The sequence below is a fragment of the Mauremys reevesii genome, linkage group 2 (genome assembly GCF_016161935.1).
Source record: "Mauremys reevesii isolate NIE-2019 linkage group 2, ASM1616193v1, whole genome shotgun sequence".
Lineage (NCBI taxonomy): Eukaryota > Metazoa > Chordata > Testudines > Geoemydidae > Mauremys > Mauremys reevesii.
In genome coordinates this window covers 112,908,536-112,930,415 of record NC_052624.1, presented here as the reverse complement: position 1 = coordinate 112,930,415, position 21,880 = coordinate 112,908,536, and the positions used below count along the sequence as shown (strand labels likewise).

General features: G+C 42.6%; 1 protein-coding gene across 9 annotated transcripts in view; it reads left to right on the top strand.

Moving 5' to 3' along the window:
- SLC9A3 (solute carrier family 9 member A3) overlaps positions 1-21,880 on the top strand; it is a 215,276-nt gene that overhangs the window by 181,206 nt on the left and 12,190 nt on the right. For all 9 annotated transcript variants that reach the window (XM_039526818.1, XM_039526817.1, XM_039526815.1 and 6 more), the window contains 9 exons: positions 1,599-1,759; positions 3,326-3,404; positions 5,767-5,944; positions 6,925-7,145; positions 9,623-9,825; positions 10,434-10,523; positions 13,057-13,127; positions 16,309-16,438; positions 19,435-19,550. In XM_039526818.1, coding sequence (XP_039382752.1) covers positions 1,599-1,759; positions 3,326-3,404; positions 5,767-5,944; positions 6,925-7,145; positions 9,623-9,825; positions 10,434-10,523; positions 13,057-13,127; positions 16,309-16,438; positions 19,435-19,550 — 1,249 coding nt within the window. The remainder of the gene's footprint in view (positions 1-1,598; positions 1,760-3,325; positions 3,405-5,766; positions 5,945-6,924; positions 7,146-9,622; positions 9,826-10,433; positions 10,524-13,056; positions 13,128-16,308; positions 16,439-19,434; positions 19,551-21,880) is intronic.

Sequence of the window (21,880 nt, the reverse complement as noted above, 5' to 3'; positions counted from 1 at the left end):
TCCCTTCACCCCAAAGCAAATAACTTCTGGTGCACATATACATCAATTAATAAAATGGGGCTCTGCACCATCCCTTTCAATAAATGGATTCTGGGCTCTGCCCTGCTTCCCCCACCCCTCATGAATTTTGAACTCCCTGTAGTTAATAAATACTGCCCCCTGCCCGACTCCCATTAATTAATTCAGGTGCCTTCTTCTGCCCATTAATGAATTCTGAGCCCCAGATAAATGAATGGGACTCCATACCCGTTTGTACAACTTCTCTGGAGCTGCAGGATTCTGGGATGTGCCAGGAGACCCTTAGCAGGAATGTCAGCTTCTCTGCGCCTCTCCCTTCCTCTTTAAGGAAAAGTGCGTGTGCTACACTTTTTTCCTGCCCCTCTCCTGCCATCTGCAAAGAGCAGTTGGCTCTGCCACTCCACCCTCTGCCTCTCCCTCCCCTCCTGAGAAAGAGGAGCACTTCAGGGGGCTCCTCTGCTTCCTGGTCACCCCCTTACCTCCTATGAAGGACCAGGGTTGCTCTGCTCCTTTGGTCTTCCTTGCTCTGCAGGGAAGGAACCAATTGCTTGTCAGTCCGCTTGCCTGGGCAACATTTCCAGTCTCTCTAGGCGAGCAGGCGACTTGGCTTTTTAAACAGTGAGTCATTAAACATGACTTGGCTCTCTGCATGGATGAAGTGCTAGTGACATCATCAATAAAACTGTGGCCTCACAGCTTGGCAAGTAAGTGAAGGAGGAAATTATTTTTAAATATTTCATTTTAAAATGCATGTATTTGTAATTTCTAAGGGTACGTCTTCACTACCCGCCATATCGGCGGGTAGCAATCGATTTCTCGGAGTTCGATATATTGCATCTCATCTAGATGCGATATATCGAACTCTGAACACGCTCCCGTCGACTCCGGAACTCCGCCACCGCGAACGGCGGTGGCGGAGTCGACGGGGGAGCCCCAGACATCGATCCCGCGCTGTGAGGATGGGTAAGTAATTCGAACTAAGGTACTTCGACTTCAGCTACGCTATTCGCGTAGCTGAAGTTGCGTACCTTAGATCGAACCCCCCCCCCCAGTGTAGACCAGGCCTAAGGGTCTCCTATATTCTGCCGACCTTCCAGTTTGAGATGCTTGCATTACTGTTCCCTGTCCTGTGGTTACACTCAGAGGCTATCTGCTTCCAGGGCTATCAATCTGGAACCTTTGTTCAGCATGAAATTAAAGTGCTTTTATAGAAGAACTAAACAAAGTTAATTTCCTGGATGAGAACAAAAATACTGAAATAAATGTTGAGTTAGTTTGATACCATAATCAATTTTCTTGAGGTTGCCCAACCGTATGCTGCTTACTCACACAAAATTCACTTTTGCTTCAGTGGGAGTTTTGTCTGACGAAGGAGTCAAGAAATGTGCTTTGAGGACAAATTCTGCACTTAATTACATAGGTGTAACTCCCTTGAACTGATTCTAAGTAAGTGAGAGCAGAATTTGGCCTGTTATGTAAAGAGTGTGCTACTAATTTGGGGCTGGTTCCTTCAGGACCATACAGAGATTCATCTCGCTGGTGGTTTTACATATCTGTAAGTTTTTGTTTTGTTTTCATAGGCCAGCTTGACATTGGGCTACTGGACTTTCTTCTGTTTGGCAGTCTGATAGCTGCAGTGGACCCTGTGGCTGTACTGGCCGTGTTTGAAGAAGTTCATGTCAACGAAGTTCTGTTTATTATTGTTTTTGGAGAATCTCTGCTGAACGATGCTGTAACTGTGGTAAGAGGATTTCATATCCAAGAGTCACCCCAATTCTGGAGGGTTTATTCTGGACTAATATATCCACCATGGAATAAAGTAGCCTATTGTCTGTGGCTATCTGTTCACTTGTCAGCTACCACACGCAAGTTCTATTAGCTTGTTTGCAGACATTTTGTTGCAAGTATTATCTGAATGTGAAGAGGGCATGCAGGTTGCGTAGTATGTTCCTATTCCCTGGTTGGATAAATACAACTCATAAAATGCCGTTTCTGGTACAAATACTTTATTTGCCATTTCTAGCCATCATGACTATCATGATTTACTAAATTTATTTCCCGAGGTTTTGGGCTATCCTCTGCTAGTTCTTTGAGCTGCTTGTATTCATTTTGTCCAATTTTGCATATGCTCTTAATCTATGTACACCTCCCACATACCTTCTTTGTTTATGTCATCTTGGCCTTTCCAACTTTCATCACTATTTATCTGATTGCTTCCACGGTCATTACTGACAATGTTGCTTCCCAGTGACATTCATTTATCAGATGACAAAAGTTGCAGTGTTACCAGCTCTTCTGATTTTATTGAGAGTCTTGCAATGTGGGGTATTATTCTTAAAGCCCCAGCTCTGGGAATCCGGAGAATCCCAAAGGAATCTCAACTTTCATTTTTTAAAATGTTTCTCGACCTGATGGTTTCAGGAAAAAGTTTTAAAATGTGACCCCAGTGCTTTGTAAAGGCCCAGAAACCAAAAAGCATATAAACAGAACTTAAAATGCATTGTTTTTAAAAATCTCATGATTTTTGAATACTTGGGGTTGCAATAATGTGGTCAGCAGTTGGATATGTATAAATATCTCTGAGGACTACAATGTAGAGGAATAAGAGACATATAATACAGCCTAGCTAACTTAAGTTATTTCTGTAACATCTCCTCACTAGCCCTGTTCCTGTAGCAATGAAAGTGTTATCATAATTCCCCAAATATTATCCTCAATTTCTTTAATTTTTGCCCGGAGACCCATTTGGTGCTTACCAAAGTAGAATTCTCCAGCGTACATTTTAATTAAATAAACACAATATCGAAGAGATGATTTGATAATCAAATTATTTTGCTTTTAATTTCTTGGTGATTTATTTTGCCTATCCATTCCCTTTTGGATGCACAAAACCTAAAACATTTTTTTTAACCCACAAATCACCCTCTGTGCTAAAATGATAATTATAATCCATTTATCATAATTCTCACTTTTCTTCATCTTTCTTTACTATCCATGCCTTCTTTAAAAAAACTTCCATCAAGCACTTAGCTGCTACAGTGCTAGGCTCTATGGATGACCCTTGGAGACACAGGCAGACAAAACAGCCAGTTTTTCAGATAGATATATTCTACATATTTCATTTTTATCATATTTTGGCCTCTTCCTGTTTGATTATGTATTCTTGAAACAGTTTGCTGCTTCAAAATAAATGGATTTTTTTACCTCAGTCTAACAAAATTTCAGGATTTACCAGACCCATACATGTGATTATTTGAATTGGCTTGATTCAGGAACAAATATTAAGAGAAGCTACTTTTCTTTTTAGGTGCTGTACAATGTGTTTGATTCTTTCGTTGCAATGGGAGCTGATAACGTGACTGGGGAGGACTGCGTAAAAGGCATTGGTGCGTAGAATTTAATTATATGTTAATCATTGATAAAAGTCTGCAGGATTGTAATAATAAATCATTGTAATCCTGTCATTTTATGGCCTTTTGTAGCAGTGTGCGACCCACCACTGCAGCACCTCCTGCTGGCCATTCTGGAATTAGCTTAAGTCCTTCCACAGGACGCCCTCCTCTGGTGGTGTCTCGCTCGCCGTGCCCCACTCCACTGTTTCTCCCATTTTTGGGGGAACTTGCAGTCTATAGTCCAGTCACTCGCCTTAGTGGCCTGCTGCAGTCACCAGTCTAGTCCCTTGCTCCAGGGGCAAACTGCAGTCTGTGTTGGCCACTTCCCTCAGGGCAAGTGGGGGCAGCCCTAGCACCTTAACTGCCCTTCCTCCAGGGCCTCAGTCTGGCAGTGGTCAGCCAGAAGCTCCTTCTGCTCTGCTACCCTGTCCAGCACTGTTCTAGCCATGGTGCTCCTAGGCAGCCAGTCCTTCCCCCTAGCAGGCCAGGGAGAGACTCAGTCTGCTTTGTTGAGCAGCCCTTTATATATGGCCCCTGCTGGCCCTGATTGGCCACTGCAACAAGCCACCTTCCAATTGGCTCGCTTAGTGAGCCTTCCTCTAATTGGAGGCTTCTGCATAGGCTCCCTCTGGCCTTCTTTAACACTTCCTCTGCCTGGTGTGGGGAAAGTGTCCCACTACACCTTTACAGACCCTTTTCCTTCCATCTCTAACCCTGAGGTTCTGCGGCACACCCCAGAAGAAGAAACCCACACTTGTACCTCCTCAATATTTGAGAACTCTAGCAGAAGAATTTTCCTCCTGAGTAGCAGCTCTGGGTGTTGAGCTTGGCCTCTGAAATCTAAGTAATAGTTGTGTTAGATGGTTAAGACTACCTGACTTGACAACTATGCATATTTTCTTCCTGATTCTGCCCTACCATCCCTACCCTTTTGGAGCCAGTCCAGCAGAACAGCTCTAACCAGGGCCATCCTTAGGCCTACGCAGCATATGCAGCTGTGTAGGGCACCATGAAATTTGGGGCATATGCGGCAGCACCAGCCCCGGTGACCAGCCCTATCCCTTGGCCGCCCCCCCCTGCAAGGTGCAGGGCTGTCCCTACAGGAGGTGGAGCCCCAGACAACTCCCTCCGCCCTGCTTCTTACCCTTCTCCCCTGCTCCGGCCCACTCCCATTCCGCCTCTTCCCCCAGCGACTCCACATTCACCAGCTGCGGCAGGAAATGGAGCAACCCGGTCTCAGCCCGCTGCACTCCGCCACCTCCCAGCCATGGCACTCTGCTTCCCGCCACCGGTGAGTGAGGGGTTGGGGTAAGGATCACCCCCAGCTCTCACCGGCGGCGGGAAGCAGAGAGAGGCGGCCCCAGCCCACCCTGCTTCCCTTGCCCTGGCCCCAGCCATGTCGCTTGAGTTGGGGAAAGGACCTCCCCCGGCTCTTACCGGCGGTGGGAAGCAGAGCACCACGGCTGGGAGCTAGCGGAGTAGAGCGGGTTGGGGCTGGGCTGCTCTGCTTCCCGCCACTGCTGGTGAGTGGTGGTGGTGGGGGGATCCCTTTCCCCAAGGCCCTTCCGCAAGCAACACGGCTGGGGCTGGGGCAAGGGATGCGGAGCGGGCTGCTTCCCCGCCAATCCCCTGGGCCACTCTGGGCCTGTGGGCCCTCCAAAAGTGGCCTCCCACAGCTCCTGTCTCCCAGACCCTGGGTGGGGGGAGGCCTGGGCCCCACATGCCCTCCCCCCCCACAGGGGATGCTGCGTAGGGCACCCAAATGGTTAGGGATGGCCCTAGCTCTAACCCACTCCTTTCCTCTAGTAGGAGGGCTTTTGTAGCTGCAGCATTGTAGTTAAAGGGTTATATAGATATATATTCCCCATCTCTTTTAAGTAATCAGGATTTGACAATGGTTACCAAGCAATGTTGTCTAAGATGTTGCAGTTCTTTCGCATTCTAAGCATAGGGAAACATTGTATTATTTTATGTACCACTGTGTTAATGGTGATCCAGGCATATAATTTTGTATGTGGTCTCGGGAAAATTTGTCTTTATGGTGTAATGGGGAAATTTGTTTGGGGAAAACTCTTGGATTTTGAGCAGTCTTACTGTGGTGACCTCTAACAATAAAACCTTGTGTTTCCCTGAATTTCCTTAAGAATTCCATATACATACAAAGCATTCAAAAGTGATAAATATATGTTTAGAGGTTTTTTTTAGGTAGCTGAATTATGTCTCAGAAAGATGGGGTTCTAGTACCATCCCCCAATATCATTAACCATTTGATAGGAAAGCCGGTAATAATTAAGCCAGTTAGAAGGTATTGATTTTCTTTTAAAATCAGTATAATTTGCATTTGTCCTTGTTTCAGTGTCTTTCTTTGTGGTGAGCCTGGGTGGAACATTTGTTGGCATTGTCTTTGCGTTCCTGCTTTCCCTGGTCACTCGCTTCACCAAGCATGTCAGAATCATTGAACCTGGATTTGTGTTTGTGATCTCATACCTGTCCTACCTCACAGCAGAGATGCTTTCTCTTTCTGCCATCCTTGCGTAAGTCTTTTATTTTATTGTTCTCCCTGGCAGCGCTGGAGATGGAGTGTGGTTTTTAAAATCAATGAAATGTTAGATTTAAAGCACAGAGGAAAACTAGAGAATACTACACATAAAAAACCAAAGACCTGTTCTTAAAATCATGATCATAAGTAAGCAATGGGTTTCAGATCTAAAATACAGCCTTGAAAAGGAGTGAGGTTTCCAGGGTCCGCTTTGCAGCATGAGGGCCCTTATTGTAGAATATACTTATTTGTTGGTCCCTTATATGAATGCTAGTGCTTTGATCATAACTGCATAGAAATTCAAATTTTCATTCTGCCACAGAATTTGTGATTAACACAAACATTTTCTAAAGCATGAGACAAAGGAGAGTATTGCTCTGACAAGCTGCTCTCTCTACTTACAGATTTTAAACTGCCAAATATTATATTATTCTTTTAAACTTTCTCCACATGGCCAATTCCCCAGTAATCAGCTAACTAGGTGTCAGGACAGGCAGAGTAAATTTGCCTGCCCTGTGTTGAATCCCAGTGTGATCTTTCCCCACTGCTGTTTGTTGGTTCTGAGCATACCTTCCATCTCAGTTTTGCCTATCCACTTTCAGTTGTTATTAGCCTCTACTGTTTCACAGGCTCTCAACCAGAGCAACACCATAGCCAGTATTTTCAAGATCTGAAAAACCTACTGCAAATGTCAACTTAGGTTTATATCTAGTGTAAGCTTGAAAGTATTGACTGTGAAATAGTATGGAAAGTTGAAAGGCAGAGGCAGCTGGAGTTTTTTATGCTCTAATTAAACATTATCTTAGGGGGTGAGTGTTTGTGATATGTTTTCTTCTACAGTATTCATTTAGATGCATTTATTTATTTCAAGAATACCAACTGGAAGCTTTTTTTCCCTGTCTGGCAACTAAAGTAGAGAGAGAAATATGTTGCAATAAATATTATTATTCAAAGAAATGATGGGTTTCTTTTCAGGATAACTTTCTGTGGTGTCTGCTGTCAAAAATACGTCAAGGCTAATATTTGTGATCAGTCTTCTACCACCGTGAGGTACACCATGAAAATGTTGGCAAGTGGATCTGAGACTATTATATTCATGTTCCTGGGAATTTCAGCTGTAAATCCAGACATCTGGACGTGGAACACAGCTTTTATACTATTGACTTTGGTCTTTATCTCAGTGTACAGAATCATTGGTAAGAAAAACTGTCATTCAATTTTTGCAGTGTTGATGCAAAACATATTTTCATGTTATATGGGATCATGGCATTTAGGGGCTTGTGTTTTTTGATATGCACCCATAGTTCTCAGTAATCTCAGTTAAAGTTATTACAACTGATGGTGGGTAGGAGAATAGATTCTTTAGTAAGCTTCATCATTTGCTGAAATCATAGACCGTTTTAATCAGATGTGTCAGGTAGCACATCTGAGTCACGCAAGGATGAATTTCCTGGATTTTGCTGGTACTCACAAATCTCTAGGTCGAATGGACTTTATGCTAGAACTTCTACCTAAACAAAAGACTTGCACTTTTTGTCAACCATCTCTTTACTCCTCCCTCTTCCCTTAGCTTTTTTAATTCTATAATTAAGAGATTATATTAAGCTAATTTTATGCTTGGCTTCAAGCTTGAGACATGATGATGTAAGGCCCAACACAATTATAGCTCATATTCACTGGAATACGGTGCAAGTGATTTCCAATGGCTGGTGAGAAACAAAGAATGAGAGGCAATGCTACTGCACCCATTTGGTGTACTGCAAAATAGCAGGGATTAGCTGTCATTTTATTGGCACTATAAATGATTCACTTTCAAATGTCAAATTCCAAATAATGAATATGAATTTGCTAGGGTGTCGCTTATGTTCAAGTCAGTACTATTTAACCATTGCTTTGTTAAGTAGCAAAAAAAGACAGCCATGTAATATGCTAAAGTACTCCTTGAGTGGAATGTACACGCGCACATTCGCATACACTGACACCCAGGAAAGAATTAAACAAAACTTGTCTTGTGAAGGCTTCAATACTTGAGTTCAAAGAAAATACAAATAAAACCCTATAGTTAGATGGCTGCTCTTGCCTTTTTGGTTGGAGCCTCCTGGCGCATGAGTGGAAGACTAACCCTATGTCCTTCCAGATAGCATTCTGCATAGCAAACTGATAGAGTCTAATTAACTGCCTCTCCCAGCAACCACCGGGGTTGTGTGCTGCTTCAATAAACTGTTACATCCTTGACTGTTAGCGTTTTTGACATAATCCTGGGTAACTAATGGTGGAGCTGTATTGATGGACTATACACAGGGGCTCCAGTAAGAGTCATCATCAATAGCCAAAATAAAATTTAAAAATATCAAGAATGACAATAAGTGTCAGTGAAATAATTAAACTAGATGGTTGATTAAAAACACCGGAGATATGGTGATGTCAGGCCTTACATAGTTACAGCTCATGTTCTCCTGGAGGAACCGCAGTGGTGACCTGAATTTCTTTACAGAGATCCCTCCCACTACCAGGCGAGGGGCACAATCTGCACTCCTGAGCACAGGGACTACTCCTGGGGAGAAGTGCACAGAAGGGGAGGGATGCCTGCCCTACCACAGAAGGGAGCACACAGTGCGTGCACCCCTGTATGGGATGATGCAGCCCTCACTGCCTCTGCACAGCTGGAAGCTCCATGAGGCATTGTACCTTCTTGATCTGCAAGTCCCCGCCCCAGGCTCTTGCAGAGGGATACATCTCTGCAAGGACCCCAGTGTAGAGTGCTGGTGTAATGTTGCAGTTTAGCCCCCGAGACACAATGGTATGCAGTCAAAAAATCTACAGTATGACATGTTAACGGTGTCACGTTGCCTCCTGAAATCAACACCGTTATAACATCACTGTCTTCTTGAAAATAACAGAGTAAAATGTCATAAAGCATTTCTTACTGCACTGGAAAGTCTGCTTTACTCTTCCTCCTCTGTTACATTTCAAGTAGCACCACCCAGGAGGCCAGCCTGATGATATAAAAGTAGTGCATTTTGTTGCCATCAAGGGGTGTGAAATGGGGTCCTTACAGATTGTGGCAGTGAAGAGATATAGGTTGAAATCTTGGCCCCACTGAAGTCACTGGGAGTTTTAATGGTTATGGGGGGCGTGGGAGAGTCCCAGAGCTCAGGCTCCAGCCAGAGCCCTGAAGTCTACACAGCAATGAAACAGCCCCGCAGCCCGAGCCCTGTGACCCCGAGTCAGCTGTGGGTTTTTCTTTGCTGTGTAGACATACCCAGTTAGAGTGACCAGATAGAAAGTGTGAAAAATCAGGACGGGGTGGGGGGTGATAGGTGCCCATATAAGAAAAAAGCCCCAAATATCAGGACTGTCCCTATAAAATCAGGACATCTGGTCACCCTACACCCAGTGGGGCCAGAATTTCACCCAGTGTTCCCACACTGCAGGGACGTCACTCCAAAATTAACCCTTCTGGCCAACACTCAGAGCAGGGATGCTGATTGCTGGAGAGAACTGCATCCGTTTCCTTTGGTTGGAAGCGAGGGGGGTGGTCACAAGGAAGTAGGACCTTAGAACCTACTGGAAGGAAGAGAGTAATGAATGTAACAGAAAGTTTGTTTTTAAAGGAAGGTGGTTAATCCCTTTCTGTTACACTTCAGTGAGCCTGTCACTTTTGTTTTTATAGGTGTAGTGATACAGACATGGGTTCTAAACCACTACAGAGTGGTCCAGCTGGAAATAATAGATCAAGTGGTAATGTCGTATGGTGGACTACGGGGAGCTGTTGCTTTTGCTCTAGTTGCACTTCTGGATGAGAAAAAAGTGAAAGAGAAAAACCTATTTGTCAGCACAACTATCATTGTTGTGTTCTTTACTGTTATATTCCAGGTAATTGAATTACTTGCTTCTGCTTCTTAAAAAGAGGAGGAGGAGGTCTAAAAGGTATGGACGTGCCCCTCCATTTAAAGCAGTTCTCAGCTGTAGGTGAGGTACTGTTTCAGTGAGCCAAAAACATAATTGGCTTTGTAATTTTAGTAGCAAAGATCCCATTTTATGTTTTCACGTGGCACCACAGGGGACAAAACACAATTTGCTGTGTGCTAAAAAATGTTCAGCCTTAACAACTGCAGTGTATTAATAGCGCTCAGGTTAATATTTGAATGGGTATCCTTCCCCTCAGTTGAATAACCAAGGGAAGCAGTCTTTTTACTGGTAATTACAAATATTAAACTGTTTTAGCATATGCCCTCTGACACATGTTTTTAAAGGGTATAAAAAAGGAATGGAAAAAAACATAATTCTACATGAAATCACAATTTCTGGATAAATAAATCAACATTTGCTTAAGTGGAACTAAGGTGACTGACACCAGCTAAGGATCCAGCTCAGATAGATTATAATGTTCTTAACATGTCAGCTTTTCAGAACAGATTGAGAGTAGATTTATATTCTTCGTAAGATGATTTTAAAATTTTTATTAATGTCTTGTTATCTAGGGTTTGACAATCAAGCCTTTGGTACAGTGGCTAAAAGTGAAGAGAAGTGAGCACAGAGAGCCCAAACTGAATGAGAAACTCCATGGCAGAGTAAGATTGTAATAGCAATATCAGGGGGGTTTGTGATTCCAATAGAAATGACTAGAGCTGATCAAAAACCAGGAAAGAAATTTCATGAAATGATTTCCCCTTTTGACAAAAACTAATTTCAAGATCAAAGAGTCCCGTGGTACCTTATAGACTAACAGACGTATTGGAGCATGAGCTTTCGTGGGTGAATACCCACTTCGTCGGATGCATGTCTATAAGGTGCCACAGGACTCTTTGCTGCTTTTACAGATCCAGATTAACATGGCTACCCCTCTGATACTTCAAGATCAAAGTAATTTTTATCAGCTCTATCAATAATGAACTGGCTTGCCCAGTTGTTTTCTGGTTACTCTTCACATTGCTTGGCGGGATGCCCAACTGGCTACGTTTTTTACTTCCTAAACCCTCTGGGGATGGGAGACAACCTGCTCAGCCTCGTGGGGTAATGGGGCCCATTATTGTTCATGTGGAAGAATTAGTGGTTGGGACATAGGGGCTTGATTTTGGGCAAGTCAGTTGAAGCATATGAAAATAAGTTTACTGTAAAGACAAAACTTTAACTCTTAATATTGGTTTATCTGTGTAAGGGACAATTACCGGGTAAGCAATTATGAGAACATATAACTTGCATATTACATAAACAGTAGCGTATAGTCCAGTGTAAGTGCTAATTTACAAATTAGCAGAGACAGGTTTCTAATCAAGACTGAATGCTGTTCACACCCCATATGTCTTGCACCTTTGCAGTCCTAGAATTTTAAAGACTCTTCACCTTCAGATCTCTTGAAATTCACCTTTAAGAGAAGGTCCTAATACACTTTTTACATAACTCCTTCCTGTACTGAATATTTTCATAGCGCTCAAGGTCAGAAGGGACCATTAGATCATCTAATCTGACCTGTATAACACAGGCCATAAATGTCACCCAGTTACCCTGGTATTGAACCCAATAATGAATGCTGTCAAGTCTGCATCGTTCTGATAGTTTTAAAACTAGACGTTACCTAGTGTGAATTAGTAACTCGCAACAATTTTTCATTGCAACAGTGGATACGTTATACACGAGGGAAAGGTAACCAATTAAGCATGTTAACAGTTCAACTCACAAACACAGTACTTACCTCTTGATGTGGCCTTAAGTTTTTTCATGTAGACAGAGTGCCAAGTCTGAGAGGTGTGTCCCATCCACCTCTGCCTCTTTGGAAACCTTAGTCTGGTCCTGCATATACCACTGTGGCCCCCTGCTGGATCCTTGAGTTTCAGTGGACTCCAGTTCTAATGCTTCTGAATACATCTGATGTTGAGCACACTGTTGCTTGTCAGCTGAGATGGTGTCTGTCTTACACCAAGAGGAAAGCTTACAAAATACTCATGGCAGAGAAGGAAAAGAATACAAAACACCCAGAAGTACCCTATATACTTTGTTCTTTCAGAGTTTCCCGACACATAAAATCATACCTTCCAGCTGTGTATTTGTGAAGTACCTTTGGTGTGTGAGTAGCAAGTTGAGGGCTTCGTTATGGCATTAGCCATAGCCCTTCTTTAGATGCAGTGCAATGCTGCTCCACTACAGTGTGAGTTCCAGTAGGGATTGTGTCTCAGGGAAGCACAATGCCTCCAGGAGCTCCTAGGAAGGGCACCCAAAGCACCACCCTCAAGATAGCGTAGTATACATTCCCAACCAATGGTAACGAGGTACCTGACTTATCATACCTTATTCTGTACATCCCTAACTCTCTGCTGTATAGATCTGGTGAGGTGATCTTGAGCACCATGCATATATTATATTCAGTAATAATGCTGATCAAGTGCACCAGTCACGGTGTGCACTAATCTAACTAAACTAAACCTGTCATGCTGTAGATCTCCAATAAATCAGTCAGCTTTTCAGAGTAAAGATTAAGAAGGCCTAGAAATGAAAAGTCAAATTCTGCTCTCAATTACACTGGTGTAAATCTGAGTGGGAGTAATTCTGTGGAGTGGAGTTACACCAGTGTAAATAAGGAACAATTGAGGACAAAGATTTACCCAAGGTGTTGAGTGTTTTACAGTGATAATAAAAGAGGATTGGTATTCACACTACACTGAGGGAAATATTCATTCTCAAAGAGTATGGCAAGGAGCTAGAAGCAACAAGAAAGAAACCTTCAGCTGATTAAGAAAAGACAAATACCTCATGCACTTCTGAAAGCAAAAAGGAAGGAGATGCAAAAGTGGGATTAGGATGAAGGGGCAATAAAACTGAGAGTTAACAAAATGGGGTCCGATTCTCCTCTTACTTAGATTCGGGTAAATCAGGAGTACTCAGTGGATAGCACAGTGATAGAACTGGTATGAGAGGAGAATAAGGGCCTGCATCTGTAGGAAAATTAGACGTTAATCTCAGCACACTCATGTACACAGGAAGTAATTCCACTGGTATTCATAACATTGTTCTGGAAAGACACCAAATATGACCCCATATGAATTAAACTATTTAATAGCAATGCCCTTAACTTCCACACAATATTTATTTTATGTTCCTTTTTGATAGGCTTTTGATCACATTCTTTCTGCTGTTGAAGACATATCTGGACAAATAGGACATAATTATCTGCGAGACAAGTAAGTAGTGTTAGCTGCCCTTATTTTACTGACCTGGGATATTTAAGGAAATGAGAATGTATTAACATAGTGGTAGCTTTGCTTACATCTGTTTGATGAGTGAAATGGGTCTTTAGGGAATAACTGAACGGAGACAGCTTGGGTGACACTGGTCCCTTTCCCCCGCTCCACCCCTCACTTCCCACTCCCTGACTTTCTGGAGTTAATCACACTAGATAAAAACCACATTGTTGCAAAAATGTGCATTACCTGCGCAGTTAGAAACCATTTAGAATATTCAACAGGAAGATTTTTTAAAATTCTAATATACTTCTCAACATTGATCCAGTTTGTTTACATTTTTGCATTCCATTCATCTTGGAAAATGAAACTACACTGGCTATTTTCATCGATTTCATCACTGTGAGAAAGACTCTAATGGCAATTCACAGATTAAACACCTTTGCCCTCCTCTGCTTCAGTAATCATTTCCTGGAGAACCAATTTTGTTTATTTTAGATAGAAAATCCCTTTTGTAAACTATGACTTTTAAGTGTTTGAGGCTGTCCAAGTGAAAAATCTGGGATGTTACCACCATCTTTTCAGTTTATAACACTTTAACCGGTTGATAATCCACTGTGGATTTTGGGGACTGTCCATCTCCCACCAATGGAACCTTTTCAGTGTCACAACTAAGGCCTGGGATTAGGCCTTTGCTAATGTCATCATCCGTATCTAGGGATCTATGCCCGTGTAGAATTATTTGAGAGGTGGCCATTTGTACAGGATTTGAACTGAACACACAATTTTAGCCCCTCTGATACCCACTTTAGGAACCATATTTGTGTGTATGGGAAAGGATGTTAATCTGTTCCAAATTGAAACACACAAATGTTACCTCCTTGGACAATAGGTTCTTCAGCTTCCAAATATTTTCACAATTTCATTTCAATTATATATAATGGATTATAATGAAAGTGCTCAGAAACCACGGCGATGGGCAGACTTTGAGAACTAGAGCAGGGAAGGAGAATAAAAGGGAAAAGACTATTTAAACCTGGAAATGTAGTTTCTTATAGTGCTACTTGAGGATGGGAAACCCTTTCAGCCAGGGGCTTAAAGCAAACTCTTTCTTTCCCCTCTGTTCAGTGTAGCAATGCTGCAGTAGGGCTGAAATAGAGAGCTTGGAGAGACCAGAAGTTTGAGGGGAGCGTTGTTCAAACCAGCTTCTGAGAGAATCTGGAACTCTGGAATCTATACAAATGTCACCTATTATGGTTTGTTCTGCCATAATAGATGACATTTGTACACCTAAGATAACATTTAATGCTCCTTAGCATAGCAGAGTAAAGAGAGATTTCCATTTGTTCCTACAATGATGTGTTTATGAAAAGCCATTTTCCCTTGGGTAACCAGGAATCCTGTCCTGGATTTGGGTATTGGGAATGAATTTCTGACGATGAGGAAATAAGAGGACATTTCCTTAGATGTGGCGCGTTGGCTGTGATGGTGATGAAGCTGAGGCTTTTAAAGTCACAGGCCAGACAGAGCCTGACTACTTCAACGTAGGAGGGGGGCCTCCCTGAAAAAGGAGGAAAGGCCCGACCTAATCTAGATACTTGGCTGACTATTTGCTTTGGTGACCAAGATCTCCTGAATAAATGCAATCTCAAAGTTACTGAGAACAGGCACCACCTCAATATCTGAGAATAATTCACTGGGGTATGCAGGGGCTTCTCAGTGGGGCCAACCTACAAGACATTGGGTAAAAAAATCATCTGTTACTGAAGGTAAACTCTTTTACATATAAGGAAAGAGATTTTTTAACTTTTACTGTGAGGGTTCCTAAAGGCTCTTAAAGATACAATCGAATAGTCAGAAGTAGAAAAATAAAATGGCATTATTCCCTGGTGTATGGTATATCCTATTGATTTTGAAACTAGAACCATTTTGTATACTCTAATCACAAACCTCTTACTGCTGTTGTTCTGCAGCAGCTGTGCCTGGTGGCTGCACCCCTCAAAAGATAGTTGTGAATTGTGTAACTCCATATAAGGCTTTTACAAATGTGCTTTAACTGTTATTTATAGAAATAAAGCAACAAAACATATTTCCTTGTGTTTATTATCCGATAAGGTGTACAGTAACTCCTCACTTAAAGTTGTCCCGGTTAATGTTGTTTTGTTGTTACGTTGCTGATCAATTGGGGAACATGCTCATTTAAAGTTGCACAATGCTCCCTTCTAACATTGTTTGGCAGCTGCCTGCTTTGTCCATTGCTTGCAGGAAGAGCAGCCCCTTGGAGCTAGCTGGTGGGGGCTTGGAACCAGGGTGGACCGGCAGCCCCCCTCTCAGCTCCTTGCTCCCCTAAGTTCCCTGTGCAGCAGCTGCCCAGCAGGCTATCAGTTGAAGCAGTTCAGCTGTCCCTCCTCCCACTGCCTTGTGCTGCTCCTGCCTTCTGCCTTGGAGCTTCTCCCGGGAGCCTCTTGCTTACTGTACAAGGTGGGAGGGAAGGGGTGCTAAAGTCAGAGTGTCCCCCTCCCCCCTGCTCCTGCCCTCCCCTTACCCCATCTCCACAGAGCAGTGGGGGACATGGGAGGGAACTTTCTGGCAGCAGCGGCTGTCTCAGCTTCCTGATCTAATTAAAAAGGAAATGTACTTAAAGTGGGGTCAGTGTACTTAAAGGGGCAATGGGCATCTCTCTCACACACAGGGTGTGTGTCTCTGTGTCTGTCTGCCATGCTGTCTCCCCTCCCTCCATTTCTGCTGCCTTGTAGAGTGTGAGGCTACATTAACAACAATGTGTTAACCCTTGAGGGCTCAGCTGTTCTAGTTTATCATTTAGCAGTAAGGCATCCCTGGGAAATATCCCACCCTCTGACTCCACCACCTCAACCAAGCTTCACAATCCTCATTGCTGTGTACAGTATTAAATTGTTTGATTAAAACTTATATAGTCATTTGGTGAAAAAAATTTCCCTGGAACACCCCCTATTTATATTAGTTATTATGGGGAAATTGGATTCGCTTTACATCGTTTCGCTTAAAGTCGCATTTTTCTGGAACATAACTACAACGTTAAGCAAGGAGTTACTGTATAAAAATGCTTAACTCAAAGGAACAGCTGTTCAAGCAAAACTAAAAATGCTAACTATCATTTAAATTGATTGCTGCTGTTAAAATTCTTTGTTTAAATCACTAGGTGGTCCAATTTTGATCGGAAAATCCTCAGTAAAGTACTGATGAGAAGGTCTGCTCAAAAATCAAGAGACCAGATTCTTAATATTTTCCATGAGCTCAACCTGAAGGATGCTATTAGCTATGTGGCTGAGGTACTTTTAAACATCTTTTCTTACACACTGTAACATCATATTTCTTTGTTTTGAATATTGCAGGATTTCTTAACTTCCATGTATTAGGAGAGCTGAATCAAAAGCAAATCTACTTTTACAGTGAAATGGTATTTGAAGTGCATTGTGTCCCGTTGTTACCTATTTATGTCATTGTGGTTCATTGTATTACCTCTAAATTCCTCTGTACCACTGGGTCCTGTATATGTCACTGTTCTGTTCTGGTAGGTATCATTTAGGAGCTTGGCTTCTGCCTCCCCATGCGCTGAGTAGTACCATGGTTTCACGGGAGCTATGCAAGTGAGCATGTGCTAGTCAGCATGTGTAAAGGTGGCAGAATCTGGCTCCCTATGAATAATTAAACAAGCTGTGGCTGAAGCAATAGTGTGCTTTCCAGTGACGGCTTGTGCAGAAATTCAAGTTAGAGTAAGCAGTGCAGACGGCAGTTGCAGACTGAGAGCATCTGGGGGCTAGCCTCAAGGTTGAGCTTATTTTTGTAGCCAAATGAACTACAAGCTTGATAAAGAGCTGGGGTTTTGTTTTGTTTTGTTTTTTGGTTCATTGGCTTCCCAAAAAACTAACACCAAAACACAAAACATTTTTGCTGCACTAGCAAATTCAATGTTACTCACGGGCAAAATCCAAAATCCAAAAGCTTTTTCATTTTGTGAGCCATGTCACAAGACAACAGTCTTTTTCTGGGACCAACTTTTCCTGCTCTACCACCTATTTGTTGGTTCTCTAATTGTTTAATTCTGCGGAACACCAAGAAGGACTCCAGACACCACAGTCTGAGAACAGCTGGCCTCTCAAATTCCTACCAATTCCTGGATACCAGCAGGCCAAAAATCTCCTTGTTATTCTCCCCAGCCTAGCCCATTAGTCTGGATATTGAGCAAGAAGGCTTCATTGATCCACGGCACATAGGCAGTCTTCAACTAATAGCTAGAACCACATCTAGACTGAGAGCTTAGGTCAAAGTGTCTTGTTCTAGTTATCACACACAGAAAGGCCTCCAGAAGTATAACTGCAGATGAATGTCCACAGAAGGACATTTCTACCTGTGACCAGAAATATCTGTAGCCCCATTTCATGCATTTAAGTGTCATGGGAGTCATTTAAAAAACATTTCATGCTTCAATCAGTAATAGCTCTAGCAGTAATATAATTATGAACCTCACATTTAGGTACCTTAAATATCTGATTTCCATTTCACTGTAATATTTATGTAGGTGTTTCTGTTTTCAGATGTCACAGTGATTTTTCTAATGCCATGGAATGGTTCCAAATTGCTTAGAACATAAATTACTATAAATTATGCGTAGGTGATTGTGCTGCCTGGAACATAGGTTTTCTCCACCATTGTCACGGGTCTCCTGAGTGTCCTTTTCAGCCCCAGTAACTGACCACAGCCACTCCAGGTCTTCTTAACCACCACTGTGCTCTATTATATATTACATTTACAATCAATAGCTAGCTTCCCCACTTGCTTTCTGGGGAAGGGTACACTAGTAGTACGAACAGCAACCAGTCCTGTCTGCTTGTTCCTTCCTTCAGGCATCCTACTCTCTCCAGGGCTTCCCTCCTGTCTGTCTAGCTGCTGAGGATACTTCAACCCTATTAGCCTCTCAGCTGTATTGCCACTCAGTTAATTTGCCTCCTCTGTCAACTGCTTGTTTTTCAATCAGAGCTCAATTAATATAAACTGGCAGGGATATGAGTGACAGGGTGTTGAGTGAGCTTCTGGCTTAGCACACCCTGTTACAACTATGTTTAAGCTTTCTTGATTCCTTTGCTGTGCATGGACATGTAAAATGGTCATGATAGAGCTATAGCTTACAAAATCACAATACGTTAGCTTTGATCTTAAGAATAATGTACTTCTGTCAGTGGGGGAAATATTTTTCCACAGATGTTCTGTTCACCGCTCATTAAAACATAGAGTCCAGTCCAAGATCTCTGTGCTGCAATTCAAAACCATATGTGGGATTGCCCCTCACTACCAGAGAATTTTTTCTCCTTCTGGGAGCATGACTTCACTCACTATCTACAGTCCACCAGAACAATGAAAATGTCAAGTAGCAGGGGGCACTGGCGAACATGGGAGACAAAAGTTTTGCAGGAATTCACTTTTGTATCACCACGCAGAACTGAAAGCAAAGCTCACCTTTTCAATTTAGCTTTAGTTCCTCATGCATGCATGCATACATTTCATGACTAACCAAACATTTGCCTCCTTTCTGGGAAGGAAGAAAAAATGATTACTGTCATATCTTGGAAGGTGTTCAGTTAGCACAGATATGGGTGCCAATATAAGAATCTAGATAAGTAGATGTTTACAGGTGGCTAGCAAGGTATTAGATGAAAAATGTTTCCCAGTATTGGAAGTATCCCTTTATATAGTGGAAAGGGGACTTCAAACTTTTGGTGGCTCTCACTGAGGGCTTTTAGAGGTGCAGGGGTACAATTTGTGGAAGATAAGGAGAAAGCCTAAAATGTCACTTTAAGTCTTCAAATTAGGACTATTAAGTGTGATGGCTTTGGGCTGGCCCTCTATACAAGGTTGACTTTTGTCCCAGGGAAATAAACCACATAGAATATCAGGGTTGGAAGGGATCTCAGGAGGTCATCTTCTCCAACCCCCTGCTCAAAGCAGGATACATCCCCAGACAGATTTTTACCCCAGTTCCCTAAATGGCCTCTCAAGGATTGAACTCACAACTCTGGGTTTAGCAGGCCAGTGCTCAAACCACTGAGCTATCCCTCCCTATGAAAAAAAGAGATGTTATTCCTGTTATGAAAGAACTAGAGGAAAGTTGTATTTATGGGTTATTTGCCTACAGAAGCTTAAAAAATGATGCCATCTATTTTTTATATTATACAATTTAGCCCTAGGTATACCTGTGTTAACATCATATACGCTTTGACTGAAGCCCTACCGCTAAGCTGTAATGCACCTTATTTCTTTCTGTGAACAGGGAGAGCGTAGAGGTTCCCTGGCTTTTATTCGTTCTTCAAGTACTGACAACATGGTCAATGTGGACTTCAGCACTCCTCGACCAAGTACTGTAGAGGCCTCTGTCTCCTGTTTACTGTAAGTAACTTTTTTTAGGGACTGTTTTTGTTTAATTTTTGAGTTATATAGGATTAAATACAAAAAATGGGTGTTTACCCCCAGTACAAAATGGGTGTCAAATGCTCCCATGCTGACTTGGTTGCTTTCTCTTTAGAGACTGATAACTGAGTGATTTTCAACAGTGACAGGTACCCCACACTGTTCTTTCTGTGCAAGCCTGTCTTCAGGTAAAAAGCATTACAGAGAAAACATATTAAAAACAATAAAAGAAGCTACACACATGCTAATAAGGGTTCACCCCAGCCCTAACATGGACTCTGGCAGGAGCAGTCCTTCAAAACCCCACCCACGAGGATTCTTTGTGGTTACAAGTTCACCACAGCTTCGGCTCAGAACAGGCCCCCAGTCTTATGGGGCTTCAGCAGGCCTAGTCCTTCCAACTCCTTCCCAAACGGCTGGGGCTCTCCATGGACCAGGGGTTCTGTCCATTTGCTGGATCAGGAAGAAGGCCCTGAGCCAGTTTACAACCAGGCTATTTATCCAAAAATCCTTTCTTTGTCTTTCTTGGTTCATGAAGAATCCAGTTTGAACTAGTATATACGCCCCTCTCCAGGAGGTGGCTTCAAAGGCTGATAACAAAGGAAGTACATTAGCATCTTCCTCACAGGTGCCGACTTTCCAAAGTGCCGGGGGGTGCTCGACCCCTGGCTCTGCCCCAAGGACCCACCTCCGCCCATGCTCCACCCTCACCCCGCCTCTTCCCGCCCAGTTCCGCCCCCTCCCCCAAGCACACTGCGTCCTCCTTCCTCCTCCCCCCCCAGCACCTCCTGCAAGCCCTGAAAGAGCTGATCGCAGCTGGCAGGAGGTGTGGGGAGGGAGGGGGAGGCACTGATCCGTGGGGCCCGTCAACGGGTGGGAGGCTCTGGGTGGGGTGGGTGGAGCTGATAGGGGAGCTGCCGGTGGGTGCTCAGCACCCACCATTTTTTCCCCATGGATTCTCCAGCCATGGAGCACCCCTGGAGTCAGTGCCTATCTTCCTCCTTCTACTAGAGAGTACATATAGTTTGACAATAACACATACAGAATTGCATTTTTAATACAATGGACCTACAAAGGTATTTGCCCTAATTCAGTGAGGTTTAACCTAATTCAGTAAAGTTTATTTTAATTCCGTAAGGTTTTTCCAGGATATTACAAGAGATTGTCAGTCTATCAAAGTAGCATATTATACGCATTATGTATTTCACCAGGTTCAAAGAGAACCCTTCCTCAGGGTTATCTCATTCCTGGGAGTTTAATGGAATACATTTTATGACATGAACAGAAATATAAAAGGTTACATGTATAACTAGAAAAATGGGAATAGAGAGTATCACATATGTGCAGAAAAATGAATGGCAGTATTTTTAAAAAATGGGAAGAGTAATTTTTTTACCTTTGTGGAAATCAGAAGCAGCTAAATGATTTTACACAAACCTTCCAAACTAAACTCTCCTTTGGTCAGAGACCAAGCATGAAAACTGTATCCCCAAGGGTGAATTTTTCAGAAAGTTCCAGTGTGTAAGAACAGGGGCTTATCATTCATACAGTTTTGCATCCCTCCCTGTAGCCAGAGCCTTGTGTGTTACATGATGCCAGAGCCACAGAATCCACCCTTTACCATGGAATTCTTGTTCAGAATTCATTATTTAAATGTTGTAAAATTTCTTTTTCTTTTTTTAAATTATGAGACATATTCCCTGGTATGCTCAAGCAGTTTGTGCCACTTCCATTATGTAAAGCAGCTGTACACTGGGTACAACCTGCCAGTTAAACCAGATTTATGCCACTTGGAATTGCAGAGTGGTGCATAGTTGCAATGTACCAATAAAGGTAGCCCTATATTTTTAAGAGCCAGCTATTGGTGAAACTAAGACTTTGTCTACACTAGCACTTTTTGTCAGCAAAACTTTTGTTGGTCAGGGGTGTGAAAAAAACATGTTTCACCAACAAAAGCGCTGGTGTGGACAGCACTACGTCGGCGGGGGATGCTCTCCCGCAGAAACATGCTGCTAATAGTGCAGGTTGAAAAATGGTACGCACATATGCTGAAAAAAGTTAGTGGAAGAAAGTATGGGGGAGGGGGAGGATTCTTTTTAAATGAGAAAGTGGTATTTTCCCTACAATTTAAAAACAGACATTTTTGCAAAATTTTGTAATTGTTGAACATTTTCATTTTGGGAAAAAAGTGGTGAAAATGAAGTTTCCACACAAAAAATCACTGATATTGAAATCCCATGTTTCAATTCAAAACTTTTCATTGAAAAAATGCTAATTGTATCTAGCTGTTAATGTGCTTATCCCTTAAT